Source organism: Tribolium madens, unplaced genomic scaffold (genome assembly GCF_015345945.1).
Source record: "Tribolium madens isolate multiple individuals breed KSU strain unplaced genomic scaffold, Tmad_KSU_1.1 Scaffold_19;HRSCAF=116;Tcas5.2_LG9, whole genome shotgun sequence".
NCBI lineage: Eukaryota > Metazoa > Arthropoda > Insecta > Coleoptera > Tenebrionidae > Tribolium > Tribolium madens.
This window is the reverse complement of record NW_025400983.1, coordinates 2,765,921-2,784,347: the sequence shown is the minus strand read 5'-3', so window position 1 is coordinate 2,784,347 and position 18,427 is coordinate 2,765,921. Positions and strand designations below refer to the sequence as shown.

The following is an 18,427-nucleotide window of genomic DNA, read 5'->3' as shown; positions in this document are numbered from 1 at the left end:
CAAACTTATAGATTAAAATAAAAACAAAAAATAAATAAAGTAGAACAAAACAGGAAAAATTGAAAATTATATATTAAAATTAAATGTCAAAATTATTTATTGAAAAAAAAATATAAAAAATAAAAAAAGAAAAAAACAAGAAATTATTTACGGATTGTCGGACTTAAACCTCAAATTCATTCATAGAAATAAAAAAAAAATTAAAAAAAATATAAATGAATTTTTTTTTTATTGTGATTACCAGACCTGGGGTTCCAGCGATATTCAGCGCCTTGGCTCGAAGAACCTTCCCAAACTCCCCTTCGCCGAGCGTTTGCTCAATAATGAGTTGATTCCTCGGGAATTCCCACTTGGGGTCGGGCTACACCAAACCTCACATTACATTTAACGACCCACCTGAAACCTGAAATCTTACCGCATACTTGTTGATGATGCCTAAAATGGCCGTATCTGCAAGAGAAGTAGTCATTTCGAAATTGAGGGGTGGTTCGGGCATAGACCGGTCGATGTAGTCCGACAAGGGGGCTGCCAGATCCTGATTCTCCTCCCCGAACTTATCCCGAACAGCCTTGTGCACACTATCCAGTTTCCAGCAGATGACAAAAAGGGCCACAGCAGCCCCCAGGAAGAGCACTCCTCCAATAACCCCAAAAATGCAGGTGGTACCACACTTGGCGAGCTCAATCCCCATGATTTTGGTCACGTTGCTGGTATGGCGACTGGAATTGGCCAAAAAAGGGGTAGTTTCGGGGGGTTTGGTGGGCTTTCGCCTTTTTGGAACCTTCACGTACTCCAAAGGGTTGCAATGGCACTGAAGGGTACTACAGAAACAAACCCCACTCCCTCTGAAAATCCCCCTCCCGGTCATTTTATTCCTCTCCGCGGGGAATAACACCTCCTCGGCGCAATCCTGGGGGCACACTGTGCTCTCCAACTGCTCCAATTCGTCGCACTTCTCGTCGGGGCATGTCTCCACATCGGGGGTGCAGGTCGCGTAAAGCGTCGTCGGCTCGTTCGAGGGGGTTTTCTCCCCCCGCCACATGCACCGTTGGGGCCGCTTCCGTTTTTCCACACTGGAGGAGCCTCCCGTGGCGAGGGCACACGCTCTGGGGCTGAGACACTCCTCGGGGGTGGTGTATTGGGCGCAGTGCTCCCAATCGTTGAATTTTCTCACGTCGTTGCAGGTCTTTGTGGGCTCGTCGACGATCTGGATCTGGATTTCATCGGATTTCAGGGAATCGTTTTGCATCCAGGAAATGTTCACTCTGAAATCTGGGATTAGAGATCTGGATTTGGAGGGTTTGGGACGCACCTCACGAATTCGGTTGCGTTCCGAAGATTTTCCGAATCGTGGACGAAAATTATTCCTTCGATGTAGGTCACGTTGAATATGGCGTGGTGTTTGGGGAGCAGGGGGGTGAGGGTGAAGTTTGTGGAGTTGTGGAGGTGGCGGGGTTGGGTTAGGCGGGCTAGGGGGGCTGCGGTCCTGAAAAATTATTTGCAAAAAAACGATTTTTATTTATTATTGTAGGGGAGTATTGCTTGGACATATTGGACGCAACTCTAAACGTAAGTACGTAAAACGCAACGTAACGTAGAACTTTACTGACATAAAGTAAAAATAAAAATGTAAGAATTAAACTATACTTTTTTTAATTGCATTTATCAGTAAAAACTTAAAAACATAAACGTAAAACCGCAACCGTAAGAATAAAAAAAGTAAAAAAATTAAAATATTTTCCGTAACGTAAGCGTAACAACGTAATCCTAAAAGTATACCAAAGTACATAGAAATATAAAAATTTTAATGCAAAGTAAAGCATAAGAACGTAAGAACATTATAAACACAAAAATTTTAAAATATGGGAACGTAAACGTAGAAAACGTCAGATTTTATTAATCTTTAAAAATTTTTATATGTTTTTAAAAGTTTAAACCAAAACTTATGACGTAATCAAATAAACGTGTAAATTCAAATGTAACGTAACGTAAAGACGTAAAAACATAGAATCGTAAAAACGTAGAAGTAATAGTGCTATATCATCAATTACTGCTCTTATCAAAGTTTGTCGTAATCGTAACAATCGTAAACGTAAAAATGTAAAAATGTTAACACGAAGATTAACGTAAATGGAAAACATGCCATAAGTGTAGTCGTAATAACGCAAACATTGGACGCAAGCACATAAAACGTAATCAGAAAAGTGTATAAACGCATACGTAAAAAATATAAAAACTTTAAAACGTAAGAATAAAAATATTTGATTATTAAAGATCCCAGGATTTAAAATTTTACTTACATTTGATGTAAGTTGACGTAAAGTTAACTTAACCACGTAAAAACATATAGACGCAAACATAAGACCGTAAAATCGCTTAACCGTAATATAAAAAATAAATATTTATTGCAAATAAAACTTGATAATAAATTGTGTAATAAATAATAAATAAGTGATAAGTAAATAAAACGAGTAAATACAAATGTAAGAACGTAAATGTTAAAACGTAAAAACAAAAAAACTTAAAAACATAAAAGTAAATGTAACAGTGCGAAATTATCGACTTCTTCTCTAATAAAAGGGTGCTCTAATCGTAACAACATAAACTTGAAAATGTAAAAATGTAACAGTATAAACGTAAGAACGTAAACGTGAGGACGCAAACTTAACTTGTGTAAATTTAAGTACACAAAAATGAACGTAGACGGAAACCATGCTATAAATGCAGTCGTAATAACGCAAACACAAAATATAAACAGAAACGCATACGTAAAAAACCTAAGAATAAAAATATTTGATAAATTAGTATCGAAATTCAAGATTTTACTTATTTTTAATGACGGTAATTAGAAGAATAACTTAACAACGTAAAAATCGCAACCGTAAAAATTAAAAAAAATTGAAAAAATTTAAAATTAAAAATATTTTGGAACGTAAACGTAAGCGTAACAATGCAAGCATAAAAGTATACCAAAGTACATAAAAACATAAAAATTTTAATGCAAAGTAAAGCATAAGAACGTAAAAACATTATAAATTTATAAATTACGGCTTAAAAAAAATTAAACCTAAACAAAAAAATTTCAAATATGGGAACGTAAACGTAGAAAATATCAGATTTTATTAATTGTTAAATTTTTTTATATAGGTTTTAAAAAGTTTAAGCCAAAACTTATGACGTAATCATATTAACGTGTAAATGCAAATCTAACGTAACGTAAATACCTAAAAACATAGAATCTTAAAAACATAGAAGTAACAGTGCTATTTTATCAACTACTATTCTTATCAAAGTTTGTCGTAATCGTAACAATAGTAAACGTAAAAATGTAAGAATGTTAGAATATCAAATTGCTTACGTAAGAACGCAAACGTAAAAAATCAATAAACACAAACTTTACTTGTGTGTAAACTTGTGTAAATTTAAGAACACGAAGATTAACGTAAATGGAAAACATGCCTAATCGTAACAACGTAAACGTGAAAATGTAACAGTATAAACGTAAGAACGTTAACGTAACAACGCAAACTTAACTTGTGTAAACTCAAGAACGCAAGAATAAACGTAGGCGGAAACCATGCTATAAATGCAGTCATAATAACACAAACGTAAAACGTAAACACATAAAATATGTGCAAACGCATACGTAAAAACTTAAGAATGATATAGAAAATAAAAATTATTTCGATTATAATTTTATAATAAATCGTGTCGGAAATAAAATAAAATAAATAAATCAAACGTGTAAATGCATATGTAAAAACGCAAATGTTAAAATGTTAAAACATAAAAGTAAAAGAAACAGTAAAAAATTATAGACTTTTTGCCTAATGAAAGTTGCCATAATCGTAACTACGCAAACGTAAAAATGTAAAATCAAATTGTTTAAATAAAATAAATGCATTTCTACGTAAAAAAACGTAAAAATGAAAAATTTGATAATTAGGGTTTCAGAATCTACGCAAACGTAAGAACATTAACGTAATATAAATAAATAATAAATTAAACTGAAGTCCAATATACGCAACACTCTCCTATGCTGTTCCAGTATATCAATTGCGAACTAATAATACTATACCTGAAAATTTGAATTTTGTTGCTGGGATAAAGAGTAGTCGGTTTCAGCTGTCTTTTATACAATCCGGGATGATGCCCGGAATCATCCAGAAATTGCAAATCAATTGGGACATTAACCTGAAATTATGACTAAATTCCTGAAAACTCAGATAAAAATAAAACTTACTGCTCCATTTCCATTAACAAGGGAGGTGTCGTTTAATTGCAACACGACTGAATAAGTTGATTTTTTCACCGGAACTGTTTTCGTGAATTTCAGTTCTGAAAAAATCCCGGAAATTGTAATTAATTCTTGATTTTCAGAATCAAGGTGTGTTTCGTGCGTGAGCACAAATTAATCAAGATAAAACTTACTACAATGGACAGCAGTTTGAACTTCCTGCTTCAAATGATCATCCGAAAACTTGTTGCATTGAGCTTTCAGGATTTTCAGCGTATCGTTCAAAATCACCGGCTTATATTTATTAACAGCGGACGAATCCCTATCGCTGAAAATTAAATCTTTGTGTGCAACCACTTGATCCTGCAATGAAAAACACATTTCAGCGCAATCCTGAAACTGGGATAAATCGTATCAGTTGTTTTAGTTTAGTTTCAGGCGATAACATTCCCCGTTTACGATTTTCCACGAACTTGCGCCTATCACCGATTTAAATAACATTTAATGGTACAGGTGCTCGATTTATAAGAGTCTCGTCGCACTGCGGAAAGCTCAAGCTCGAATGAATCTTGCCCAAAAACAAAGATAACTCAAGACCATTTACGTGTCAAGATTACTCGACTCAAGTTTTATAAAATAATCCAGAGATAATCATGGGATTAAAAACGCTTCTGCTGTTCCAGGAATGGCAGGATCGTGCCATTCTAATATAAAATATACGGTCGTGTTCATGCGAGCTTTATGGCCCTTTAGTGGGACAAAGCTCGCAAAAATATACTCAGTGTTTGAGAAATATGTGAGAGAACGGTTTAATTGGCACCAGATAGAGTTACCGTTCCTGCAAACGGCTGCATGACAGCAGGAATAAGAGAATGTTTGCTGTGAGCTTAAGCTATTAATTATCTTTTTGGAGACTAATTTGCAAAGCTCGGGTAAGCAACATCCAAATATCACTTTTATAGAGAAATACAGAGCTTTAAATCGCTTAACTGCTTCAATAAAAACCTGTTGCAACAGCAACAAAAACATAAAGCTTCATCTGTATGCAGAGTAATTTACGGCAAAAGCTCGAATTGTAATAAAAGTTTTTCCTATTTTTAAGCTTATGATAGTAAAACTTGCATAATTAATTATGTTTCTGTGGGGGAATCCAAAGCAAAAGTTCATTAAAGCAAGACGAAACTATTTGTATGAGCTTTTTCAAAGCTCGTGGTAACGACACGTCACTAATTTCTTGATTTATTGTAGTCTCCCTTTCATTACTAAGGGATTCTGCAGATATACAGCGTTGTGCTTGTTTCTCTACTTTCATAATCTTAATAAAAGCTTGAGCTTTGGAACAACGGTTAAATGAAAATGTAAACTTTTTTTAATGTTTTTGTTGGTTAAGTTTAATAAAAGCTTAAAGGTTAAAAAGTGTTTTATAATATTTTTTAATGCAAATTTACATTTCTATTAAACTAAAAGCTTCAGCAGAAAGGACAAATATTTCAGTAAGAGGCTTATGTTTTGGTAGCAAAACTTATTGGTAATGCTTTAAAATATTTGTAAAAAGCTTTATTGAAAATTTTAATTAAAGTAAATATTTTCTATTACGAGTACGTTTACAATTTCCTTAAATCAACAAAGTTATTAAAAGCGTTTTAATTGGCATCAGTGGCAACTACACGTCCTGCAAATAACATAGTTTCAGCAGGAATAATAAAACATTTGTTACAAGCTCAATTAATTAAACTTATTTCAGCATAGTCAACATTTTTATTTTTCTTTTGTTTTGACCTTTATTTTCTGAAAAAAAAACATATTTTATTTTAACAAGTCTTATTTTTTAATGGTGCTTAAAAGCTCTACAAGGTAAAAAAACTGTATTTTTATGCAACACGATTAGTGATACAATTCAATTCCTGCAACATGCAAATGTCTGAAATTTAGTTTGGTTTAGTTTGCGTGAGCTTTTAATTACCAATATCTTGACTGCCACCCTTAATACTTAAGTCTTTAAGTTTATATCCACATTTTTGTTTAACTGAAAGCTTCAGTTGAAAGTACAAGTGTTTCAGCAGGAATATGTAAATATTTGTCGAGGGCTTTATTAATTAAATATGTTTTGTCAGCAAGCTTTCAGAAACAGAACAATATTTAAGGTAAGTTTTTTTTTTAAAAAAAAAGCTTAGATATATTTTTCGATTTTTTTTTATATTTATGGCAACTTTAATTTTAAGTTTTAGCAGGAATGGCAAAACGTAGTGAGTTTCAATAATTAATAAGGTTTTCGGCGAAAAATTTAAGCACAATGAAAATTTTACTTACAAAGCTTTGTCTTTGTCTACAGCTTTTTTTTTTTTTCAGAATAGCAACCTTATAAAAGACTCTTACCTGGGTTTTAATGTATGTGCAAGAGGTTTATTAACTAATTGATTTAATTAAAAATCTTAAAAATAAAACTCAACATTTTTATGAAATAATGTTAACAACAATTCCTGCAGAATGCAAATTTCTTAATTTCAGTAGAAAAAACTATAGGTTTGTTGGAAGCTAAAATAATTAATTATATTTTTGTTCTATAAACAAGAGCGCACTACTTCAAAAAGCTCAGATGTTTTTGGTGCTTTTAACTGTTATGCAATATTTACAAAACCTGAAACAACTCAGTTCCTGCAAACTGAAAATGCTCTAAATTTTGAATGTTTGTTGTGAGCTTAATTAACAATGTTGTGACTGATAATTTACACCAAAGCCTGTTTGAGCGAAATAAAATGTTTTTCGGAAGATTTTTGAAAGCTCACATTTTTTTGATTTATTATTGTTTTGCATCAATTTAATTTCTCTAAGACTAGGTCGCAAAACTTTTAAGTGGTGATGACGCAAGCTCACTACTTTAAAAAGCTCTGACTTTTTTGGTGCTCTAAACTGTTATGTTGATAAAAGCTATACAATTGGTGATACAATCAAATTCCTGCAAAATGCAAATATTTGAAATTTAGTTTCAGCAGAAACGATCAAATGTTTGTGTGAGCTTATCCATGTTTTGACTGCTAATGCTAATTGTTCTTATTTTATTGATCCTTAGAGGTGAAACAGTGTTTAAATTTTAAACCACATTTCTGTTTAACTGAAAGCTTCAGCAGGAAGTGCCATTGTGTTAGTGAGAGGCTTAGTTTTAGTTTCAGCAGAAATAGAGATATGCGTGTTGTGAGCTTAATTAATTAATCATGTTTTGGCAGTAAGTTTGAAAAGCAAGACAATATTTAAAAAAAGCTTTAGGTAATATATTTTTGTAAATTTTAGGTTTTCTTTTTTCATGTATTGCAACTTTAATTTTAACCATACGTCTTAAAAATAGGGTAGTTTTAGCAGGAATAGCAAAACGCTGTGAGTTTCAATAATTAATAAGGTTTTCAGCAAAAAATAAAAATTTTGCTTACTAAACTCTTATTTGAGCCTAATTAAAAATAAAAAAAAAATTAAACTTTTTTTAAAAATTATACATATAGACAACGATTCCTGCAAAGTGCAAATTTCTGAATTTCAGCAAAGCTGTAAACGAAAATAATCACTTATGCTTTTGTCTTGTAGATTAAAGCTCACTCATCACTTTAAAAAGCTTTGATTTATTTGGTGCTTAGTTATACAACTGGTGATACAATTCAGTTCCTGCAAAATGCAAATGTCTAGAATTCTAGATGTTTGTAGTGAGCATAATTAACAATGTTGTAAATAATAATTATAACAAAGCTTGTTGGATCAAAATGTAAGTGTTTCTCGGAAACTTTTTCTAAAAGCTCACCAATTTTTTAATTTCTCATTATTTTACTTCAATTAAATTTTGCTAAACTTTCAATTGGAGGAAAACTAATTCTCACTACTAGAAAAAGCTTTAATTTTTTAGTGTTTTAAACTGTTAGGTAATGTTGATAAAAGCTATACAATTGGTGATACAATTCAATTCCTGCAAAATGCAAATGTCTAAAATTTAGTTTCAGCAGGAACTATCAAATGTTTGTGTGAGTATATGTTTTGACTGCTAATGCTAAATGTCCTTATTTTATTGATCCTAAGAGGTTAAACAGTGTTTAAATTTAAATCCACATTTCTGTTTAATTAAAAGCTTCACCAGGAAGTACAAATGTTTTAGTGAGAGGCTTAGTTTTAGTTTCAGCAGGAATAGATAAATGCCTGTTGCTAACTTAATTCATTAATTATGTTTTAGCAGTAAGTTTGAAAAGCAGGACAATATTCAAGATAAGCTTTCTTAAGAAAGCTTAGATATATTTATCGAGAGTTTGGGTTTCGTTTTTTCATTTATTTCAACTTTAATTCTAACCATACATCCTGAAAATAGCGTACTTTTAGGAGAACTAGCAAAATGCTGTGGATTTCAATTATTAATAAGATTTTCAGCAAAAAATTTAAGTAGAATGAAAATTTTACTTACAAAGCTTTGTCTTTGTCTTCAACTCTTTTATTTTTATCAAAATAACCCTCTTTACAAAAGAGTATATTAGTGAATTAACTTAATTAAGTAATTTTTAAAACGAAACATTAAACAATTGTGACAACGATTATTTTAAAAAGTAAATCTCTGAATTTCAGCTGAAAAAAATCAATGATTTGGTATGAACTGTAATAATTAATTATACTACTTTGTAGACGAAAACTTACTACTTTAAAAAGCTCTAATTTTGTAGAGCTTTTAATTGTTTTGCAATGTTTATAAAAGCTGATACAACACAGTTCCTGCAAAATGTAAATGCCTGAAATTTTGATTGTTTGTTGTGAGCTTCATTAACAATGTTTTGACTGATAATTCACACCGAGGCTCGTTTGAAGGAAATGAAAGTAGTTCTGAGAAGCTTTTTCCGAAAGCTCACTAATTTTATGATTTATCATTGTCCTTGAATCAATTTAATTTCTCTAAGACTAGGTCTCAAAACTTGTCTGAAAACGAAAGCTCTGAATTTTTGAATGTTTTTTATGAGCTTAATTAGTAATGTTTTGACTGATAATTCCACTAAAGCTCATTTGAGCGAAATGAAAGTGTTTCTAGGAAGCTTTTTCCGAAAGCTCCCAAATTTTATGATTTATCATTGCCTTTACATGATTTAATTTCCCTAAGACAAGGTCGGCAAACTTCCAATTGTGTGAATGGAGCTTCAGAACAAAGCTTAATTCACTGAAAGCTCTGAATACGTCTCACCTTATGGACATGCTTCGATGACATGTTGATTTTAATGCTCCTCTCTTGAGCTTTCGGCGGATTATCATCGACGTCTCCCACAGCCACCACCAGAGTCTGGTTGATACTCCTAAGTGTGTGTTTGGAATTTTCAACACTACACGAGACTTCCAATAAGTGCAACGATTGTGTTTCCCTATCGAGAGCTTCCGTCGACTCAATCGAGTGTAAAGCCCCCGATGACCCCACCCTAAACTCCTTGTTCTTGCTGAGTAGGTTGTAGTTAATTTCGCAACTTGCACACATTTCTACCAGAAACGGCGACGCTAGTGACCCAACTCGGCCCGGTTTTGCGTTTTCGCTGAAATTATATCGAACTGTCTTCCAAAAGCACAACTCCTCGACGATCAAATCGCAATCGAGACTGTCTAATAGAACAAAATCCAAGTTTAAGTGCGTTGTAGCTTCCTTATTGGAGTTATCTCGGACTGAGATTTGGGCCGAAATCGAGTCAACTTCTGCAATTGACGGATTAATCCGAGTTTGTTATTTTTTTCTAATTACTTGTGAAATTGGGGAAATTGGGGCTGAAGAAGACATCGCCGGTTTGTGTGATTTTGAGGAGGTTATTGTTGATGGAGAAGTTGAGGGGAGGATCGCCGTGGGCGAGGAAGCTCGCCAAGGGTTGCTTGTTGAGGGGGAATTTGCCCTTGTCGATGGGGATGGTGATGTTGATATCGCTCATGCTGAAATAGACGCCATTTGCTGCAAAGAGAGACAAATTTTCACTAATCAGTGAATAAGATTGAAGCTTGATGACAAAACATTTGCGAATCGGAGGTTAGGAGGGGGCGAGCGGCAAAGCCGCGAGCCCCTTTACAACTTCGAATTTGACGGTATTTGATACCAGTTTCTAGTTTTCACTAATTATTGAATAAGTTTGAAGCTTGGATTAGTGAAAGAAATGACGGGGCATTTTCGTGAGGTGTGGTGGGCCGTAAATTATGCTTTTGCATGATGTGTATCGATTTGCCGTGGCTTTGTTGAAGTCTGTGTCTGTTTGGAAGACAGTAATTAGGCCTTTTACGGCATAGGCAAGCTTTTAGCTAGGGTTTAATCTCGTCGATAATAATGCCTTGGCGGTTTATGGTCGGTTAAATAAATGTAAAAGACGGAAATTGACCCGCTTAATTTCCCCGAATCATCATTATAATTAAATTTTCACCGAGCGAATTTTCCAATTAGAGCCGGAAACGTGCGAATGTTATTGTTATTGCCAATTTTGGATTTCTCGGTTATCATTTTGCATGCAGGTGAGCTTGACGAAAGTGAAAAAACTCAAAAAACTTGGTATTTTTTGAAGTAAAATGGAAAAATTCAAATCTGTAGGAATTTATTTGTAACAACTGAAAGTTTCAGTGTTATCTATAGATTAAGTGTTTAATTTTTTGTAGAAAATGTTTAAACTTTTTCTTTAAATTTCGTTTTTCTACAAAAAATATAAAAAAAATTAATTTGTTAAATTTAATTTAGTTTTTAAATATATGTACTAAGTTTCACAAAAAAATTGAAACATTTTATTTATTTTTTTTTTAGTTTTTCTGTTGAGAATTAAATAAATCTGAAACAGAACATTTATAAAACCCTACAGCTGTAAGTGGCAGTTTCAAAAAATGGCTTCAATTTCTATTATTTCAATAAATTGTTACAAAATTCTTTATTTCAAACACAAAGTTGAGTTTAACTTCCCTCAAGGTTTATTTTCCAGCAGATTAGCAAATATTTCAGGCGATTTCTTTATTTGTATTGCTTTGATTGGTTATCAGATTATTGCAATTTTTTTAAATTTTTATTTTACTTTTCGGCTGAAAAAAATCCTGAAACTTGTGTTTATGTTTTAAACTTAAATTAAGTTTCCAGGTATATTTTATTAGTTTTAAGTGTCAAACCCGGATTACTCTTGCAATAAAAACATTTTAATTTTCTTCAGTTTTTCTGTTAAGAATTAGAATAAATCTGAAACAGAAATTTGTAAAACCCTACAGTTGTAATTGGCAGTTTCAAAAAACGGCTCCAGTTTGCATTATTTCAATAAATTTTTACAATTTACTTTATTTCAAACACAAAGTTGAGTCTAATTTCACCTAACGTTTATTTTTCAGAAAACAAGCAAATATTTCAGGCGATTTCTTTATTTGTGTTGCTTTGATTATCAGACTATTGCAATTTTCTAAAATTTTTATTTCACTTTTCGGATAAAAAAATTCCTGAAACTTGTGTTTATGTTTTAAACTCAAATTAAATTTTCAGGTATATTTTATTAGTTTTTGAGTGTCAAACCCGGATTACTCTTTCAATGAAAATTTTTAATTTTTTTCAGTTTTTCTGTTAAGAATTCAAATAAATCTGAAACAGAAATTTGTAAAACCCTACAGCTGTAAGTGGCAGTTTCAAAAAACGGATTCAGTTTGCATTATTTCAATAAATTTTTACAATGTACTTTATTTCAAACACAAAGTTGAGTTTAATTTCCCCCAAGGTTTATTTTCCAGCAGATTAGCAAATATTTCAGGCGATTTCTTTATTTGTATTGCTTTGATTGATTATCAGGCCATTGCAATTTTTAAAAATTTTTATTTAGTTTTCGGCTGAAAAAATTCCTGAAACTTGTGTTTATGTTTTAAATTTAAATTAAATTTCCAGGTATATTTTATTAGTTTTCGGGTGTCAAACCCGGATTATCTCTTCCAATGAAAACATCTTAATTTTCTTCAGTTTTTCTGTTGAAAATTAAAATAAATCTGAAACAGTAATTTGTAAAACCCTATAGCTGTAATTGGCAGTTTCAAAAAACGGCTTCAATTTCTATTATTTCAATAAATTTTTACAATTTACTTTATTTCAAACACAAAGTTGAGTCTAATTTCACCTGTTTATTTTTCAGCAGACAAGCAAATATTTCAGGCGATTTCTTTATTTTTCGGCTAAAAAAATTCCTGAAACAAGTGTTTATGTTTCAAACTTAAATTAAATATCCAGGTATATTTAATTAGTTTTTGAGTGTCAAACCCGGATTATCCCTTGCAATGAAAACATTTTAATTTTCTTCAGTTTTTAGTTGAGAATTAAAATAAACCTGAAACAGGAATTTGTAAAACCCTAATTGGCAGTTTCAAAAAACGGCTCTAATTTGCATTATTTCAATAAATTTTTACAATTTACTTTATTTCAAACACAAAGTTGAGTCTAATTTCACCCAACGTCTATTTTTCAGCAAACAACAAATATTTCAGGCGATTTCTTTATTTGTATAGCTTTGATTGATGATCAAACTATTGCAAATTTTTTAAATTTTTTATTTCACTTTTCGGCTGAAAAAATTCCTGAAACTTGTGTTTGTATTTTAAACATAAATTAAATTTACAGGTATTTTATTAGTTTTTGGGTGTTAAACCCGGATTATCTCTTGGAGTGAACTGAAATGTAACGCTTTAAATGGCTTTAATTTGCGTTATTTCAATAAATTTTCTTTTATTTTATTCGAAGCCGGGTTTAATTTCACCCATCGTCCATTTTCAGCAGACAAGCAAATATTTCAGGCAATTTCTTCATTCGTATTGTTGCGTGATCGATCGTTTATCAGACTATCGCAAACTTTTCAAATTTTCATTTCACTTTTTTGGCTGAAAAATTTCCTGAAACTTGTGTTTATGTTTCAAACTTGAATCAATCAAACTTCAATTAAGTTTTCAGGAATATTTTGGTTTTTCAGTGTCAGCAGCTGTCACTTTACGACGAAATCTCGACGAAATTCGTGTCACATCTGAAAACGTGTGATAAATTTCAGGGAATATAAATCGTGTCGGTCACTCAATACCAGACCGGCCATAAATCACAAGGAATTACAACGCGAGCGACAATTACGCGAATATTTCTTACATTTTAATCGTGTTTTAATGTGTGGGCACGCGAGGGTTGAAACTGAAAAAATTTCGTAATAAATTATCGATCGGGTGTACTAAAAGCTCATTTCAGCGTTGTATAGCAATGGAAATATTATTAGTGTATTTGCATGTCGATTAACATTAACTTTTATCAAAGATTGTTATTGGTTTACGTCAAGTAATAAATTTTAAATATTTAGAGAGGTGGTAAATGTCACGATTTCGATTTGCTGTCACGAATTTAATTTATTCGAGGAAAAACATTTTTACACAAGGTGGAAAGTGTGCGTTTTCCTCCCACTTGAGGAATATATCATTCGCCTCTTTGCGTTTTAATTCCTGGCGGTGCTGGATGAAGGTAGCAGGAAACTTTTTCATTATTCAAGACGTAGACCTCCGAAATTGTAATTCTTTCCCTAAACGCAATAAAAACCCTTCAAACTTTTTCCAGTTAGTTTATTTTATCCGAATCAAAAATCGAAGAAGCTCGGCTTATTGAATAGCGCTCAGTGTAAATGCAGAAAAAAAGATGATTTGTTAAGCAAAAAAAATTCTAGAATTTATGTCCACATACTTTAAAAAAAGAAAAGTTACTTTGTGTTATATTTCTCAAGTTAAGAATTAATAAAACTGGTAAAAAACTTGTAAATGAAAATCAACTCATGTTTTACAAATTTGTTTTTTTTTTTGAACTTTTTTTAAGGGATCTTTATCTAAATTAGAAAATTAAATTAAATTTATTAAAAACTTTAAAACTAACTAATTACTTTTTGTCTATTCAGATTTTTTAATATTTTTTTCTATAAAAAACTAATTTTTCAATAATTGTGGAAAACCATTAAGATTTACAGTCCAGTTCATTGCAAGAGATAATCCAGGCTTGACACCCAAAAACTAATAAAATATACCTAAAATTTTAATTTAAGTTTGAAACATAAACATAAGTTTCAAAAATTTTTTCAGCCAAAAAAGTGTAAAATAGACGTTGGGTGAAATTATACTCAACTTTGTGTTTCAAATAAAATACATTGTAAAAATTTATTGAAATAATAGAAATTGAAGCCGTTTTTTGAAACTGCCAAGAGATAATCTGGATTTGACAGTGAAAAATTGTAATTTTCTTGAAAAATTAATTGAAGTTTGATTGATTCAAGTTTGAAACATAAACACAAGTTTTAGGAAATATTTCAGTTAGAAAAGTGAAATAAAAATTTAAAAAATCCGATAAGCGACCGATCACCCAACAATACAAATAAAGAAATCGCCTGAAATATTTGCTTGTCTGCTGAAAAATAGACGATGGGTGAAATTGGACCCAACTTTGCGTTTAAAATAAAATAAATTGTGAAAATTTATTAAAATAATACAAATTAAAGCCGTTTAAAGCTTTACAGTTTAGTTAACAGCAAGAAAGAATCTGGGTTTGACACTAAAAACTTAAATATTTCTGAAAATTTAAATGAAATTTAATAAACATAAGTTTTTGAAATATTTCAAACAAAAAAATAAAATAAAAAGTTGTAAAGTTTGCGATAGTCTGATAAGCGATCGGTCACCCAACAATACAAATAAAAAACATGAAATATTTGCTTCTGCTAAAAAAAAAATTTCAAAAATTTTTTTAGCCAAAAAATTAAATAAAAATTTCAAAAGTTTGCAATAGTCTGATAATCAATCAAAGCAATACATATAAAAAAAATCGCCTGAAATATTTGCTTGTCTGCTAAAAAATAGACGTTGGGTAAAATTAGACTCAACTTTGTGTGAGAAATAAATACATTGTAAAAATTTATTGAAATAATGCAAATGTAAAACTTTACTGTTTAGTTCACTGCAAGAGATAATCTGGATTTGACACTGAAAAACTGAAATATTCTTGAAAAATTAATTGAAGTTTGATTGATTCAAGTTTGAAACATAAACAAGAAGTATTTCAGCCAGAAAAGTGAAATAGAAATTTAAAAAGTTTGCCATAGTCCGATAAGCGACCGATCACCCAAGAAATCGCCTGAAATATTTGCTTGTCTGCTGAAAAATAGACTATGGGTAAAATTGGACTCAACTTTGCGTTTAAAATAAAATAAATTGTAAAAATTTATTAAAATAATACAAAGTAACGCCGTTTAAAGCTTTACAGTTTAGTTGACTGCAAAAAAAATCTGGGTTTGACACTTGAAAACTGAGATATTTCGAAAAATTTTATTGAAATTTAATAAACATATTTTTGAAATATTTCAACCAAAAACCCTAAATAAAAATTTTAGAAGTTTGCGATAGTCTGATAAGCGATCGGTCACCCGACAGTACAAATAAAAAAAATTAAATATTTGCTTCTGCTGAAAAAAAAGTTTCAGAAAATTTTTCAGCCAAAAAGTGAAATAAAAATTTGAAAAGTTTGCGATAGTCCGATAAGCGACCGATCACCCAACAATACAAATGAAGAAATCGCCTGAAATATTTGCTTGTCTGCTGAAAAACGGACAATGGATGAAATTAAACCCGACTTTGTGTTTGGAATAAAATAAATTGTGAAAACTTATCGAAATAATGCAAATTAAAGCTGTTTAAAGCTCTACAGTTCACTTCATTGCGACAGATAATCCGGGTTTAGACGTAAAACTTTTATTTTTTTAATTTCACGCTAACGTGTTTGTTATAGTTCATAAAAGAAAATTGCCATATTTTAATCTTCTTTCCATTTTATTCAATCAAGACAAAAACTGAAAAGTCCAGTTTCATCATTCATAAAATAATAAATTTTCTACAAAAAAAGATTGGCCAAATAAAGTTTGCCCACGCATTGCACGCACCATTACACTTTACTCTTCTCTTTTCAGGACCATTTATCTTGCAAGATAACATTATTACAGCCAAAGAAGTGCAGTTTTATACCTGAATTATGCTACATTGTTTCGCTTATAAAACACTTGAAACCACTGAAAAACGCTTTCACTGAAACATGAATTTATTTAATTTCTATGCAAATCGCAACAAAATCAGACAAACAACATTTACATAAAACGCTCCAAACAACAATAAAAATCTGAAATTCCCTCAAGTCAAGTTTGCGGCAATTTTTTTCGTCATTTCTAATTAGTTTTAAAGCTTCGTGTGAAAATATCAAACTTTCGCTTGATTTAGCATAAAAAAATGACATTTGACTTTTCCTTTATCGATTCAGTCTTGCCCTGAAAGCATTTTTAATTTTAATTAAAAACAGATCAGAGGCTTTTATCGTTTAAAATTTCGATTACGTAATTAATAATTTTTCATAGAAAAATGCTAATCGGTGATGTTTTTTTGCAAATATTTGCCCATCTCGTTATCGATAACTAATCGGGAATTAATCCATGTTCAAAGATAAATTTCCGAACTTTACACCTTGCGTGCAGGGGCGGCCTTGGCTGAAAAAATTCTCGTGTAATTAATAAAGTGTACACATAATAAAATGCCCACACGAGGGTAAAATGCAAGTGTTTCGATTTATTGACCATAAAGACTTAATCTCATTTTGGTCAAATATTGACCAAGTTTGTCGATTTGCCTTTCGAAATATTTATGAATTCGGCCCATCCCGTGACATTTATCAACTTGATGGTAAAAATAGAACACCCAGCGTGACAATAAATGAATGATAGCGAGACATATGTTCCTAATTTAATTCAAATGGGAGTTTTTTGGGCGAGTTATTGATTTTATGTAAAATGTGAAGCGGTTTTGCATTCCATTTAATATCGGAGCGATTTTCAGTTAAATAAATTTGTAATAAAATGTATTTGGACTGACGGTTGATCCCTGGAGGACGAAACTTTTAACCCCATTTCAGGAAAACAACGAGAAATGTTCCAAGTTTTATTAGCACGTAACCACCTTTAAAAAGCTTCAGGAGTTGAACAAACTGAAAAATTTTCATTTTTCAGTGTAATTTAAGTGCAAATATTGATTCTAACTCTTAATGCAAATTCGCAAGTGCATTGTAAAAGCACTCTGGTAATATGAGAGTTGCAAACAAATTTGAAAATAAATTGTGTCTCAAATCTTTTTGTCATAAAAATTTTACAACTTTTCGACATTCTAGGGTGAATATTTTAAATGTTGCGTCCGAATTTTATCGATTTACGAGTAAATACGATGTTGATACATGGCCACTTGTGTTAAAAAGCGTGTTTTGGGGGCGTTTTCCACCCCTAAATCCTTTAGTAAATCACCGGGAAAATATTAGGCTTTTTGCCCCCTTTGAACTTTCATCGAAATATTTCGCATTGCTGAATAATCAAGTCGTTTCCATTTAAAAGTCTGACATCACGGCCCAACCCTGAAAAATGCCTGTTGCCTCCCTGAAACTTTTTTCAGATAATAGACTTGTGAAAGGATTTTTTTCAATTAGCCCCGAAAGGGTGATATTTCACGCGTTATCTTGGCAAAAATGGGCGTTTTTATCGCCGGTAATTTTGCCCTTTTGCTGAAATAATGAATCAATTGAAAGATTTTTCAGGAAGTGTCTCGCCGCGGATGACTCACGCCGTCTGTCTGCTGGCATTTCAGCATCCCGATTTTTCCCCGACTGAAAAAAAGACACTGAAACTTACCGAATGTGAAAAAAGTGAAAAGTATGAACAACATTGTTGCACTAAAAAGTTGCACTTTCGCGCCAAAAAATCATCGAGTTGGGATAAGTTGCGACGTTCCGACGCACGACGGCGAAGTGAGCGTCGCAACGCCGACGTTAGCCGCCCCCGGAGGCATGCACTTCCGCCCCCCACCGGCGGTTGCGTGTACATAACAGTCTTATCACCGCCACTATGCTAACGAGAATAGCACGCGGTTGCGAAGGTCGCGACCTTTGCAATTTTGAACAAATGTAACATTAACACAAATAAAAAAGTAAAAAATGTTAAAAAATAAATTTTAATAAAAATTATAGAGGCTAAGATGTTTCAGCTCTAAGTTAAATCGTAAGAATCTGTTCTCATAAATAAAAAAAAAATTGATATAATTAAATTTACTATTCTAAAAATGTTCAAACAGAACGTCAGAATTTCAGGAAAACTAAAGATGATTATTTTACTA

At 31.8% G+C, this 18,427-nt stretch overlaps 1 protein-coding gene across 1 annotated transcript in view; it reads right to left on the bottom strand.

The window, feature by feature from the left end:
* The window catches only part of LOC123012966 (proto-oncogene tyrosine-protein kinase receptor Ret), a 24,749-nt gene extending 6,690 nt beyond the window's left edge, over window positions 1-18,059 (bottom strand). Inside the window, exons 1-9 of the mRNA XM_044411223.1 lie at window positions 17,947-18,059; window positions 9,978-10,178; window positions 9,435-9,931; window positions 4,432-4,600; window positions 4,244-4,338; window positions 4,079-4,194; window positions 1,313-1,486; window positions 416-1,265; window positions 247-361 (exon numbers count right to left, since the gene is read on the bottom strand). Coding sequence (XP_044267158.1) covers window positions 247-361; window positions 416-1,265; window positions 1,313-1,486; window positions 4,079-4,194; window positions 4,244-4,338; window positions 4,432-4,600; window positions 9,435-9,931; window positions 9,978-10,178; window positions 17,947-17,980 — 2,251 coding nt within the window. The 5' untranslated portion in view covers window positions 17,981-18,059. The remainder of the gene's footprint in view (window positions 1-246; window positions 362-415; window positions 1,266-1,312; window positions 1,487-4,078; window positions 4,195-4,243; window positions 4,339-4,431; window positions 4,601-9,434; window positions 9,932-9,977; window positions 10,179-17,946) is intronic.
* Window positions 18,060-18,427: the final 368 nt, after the last annotated feature.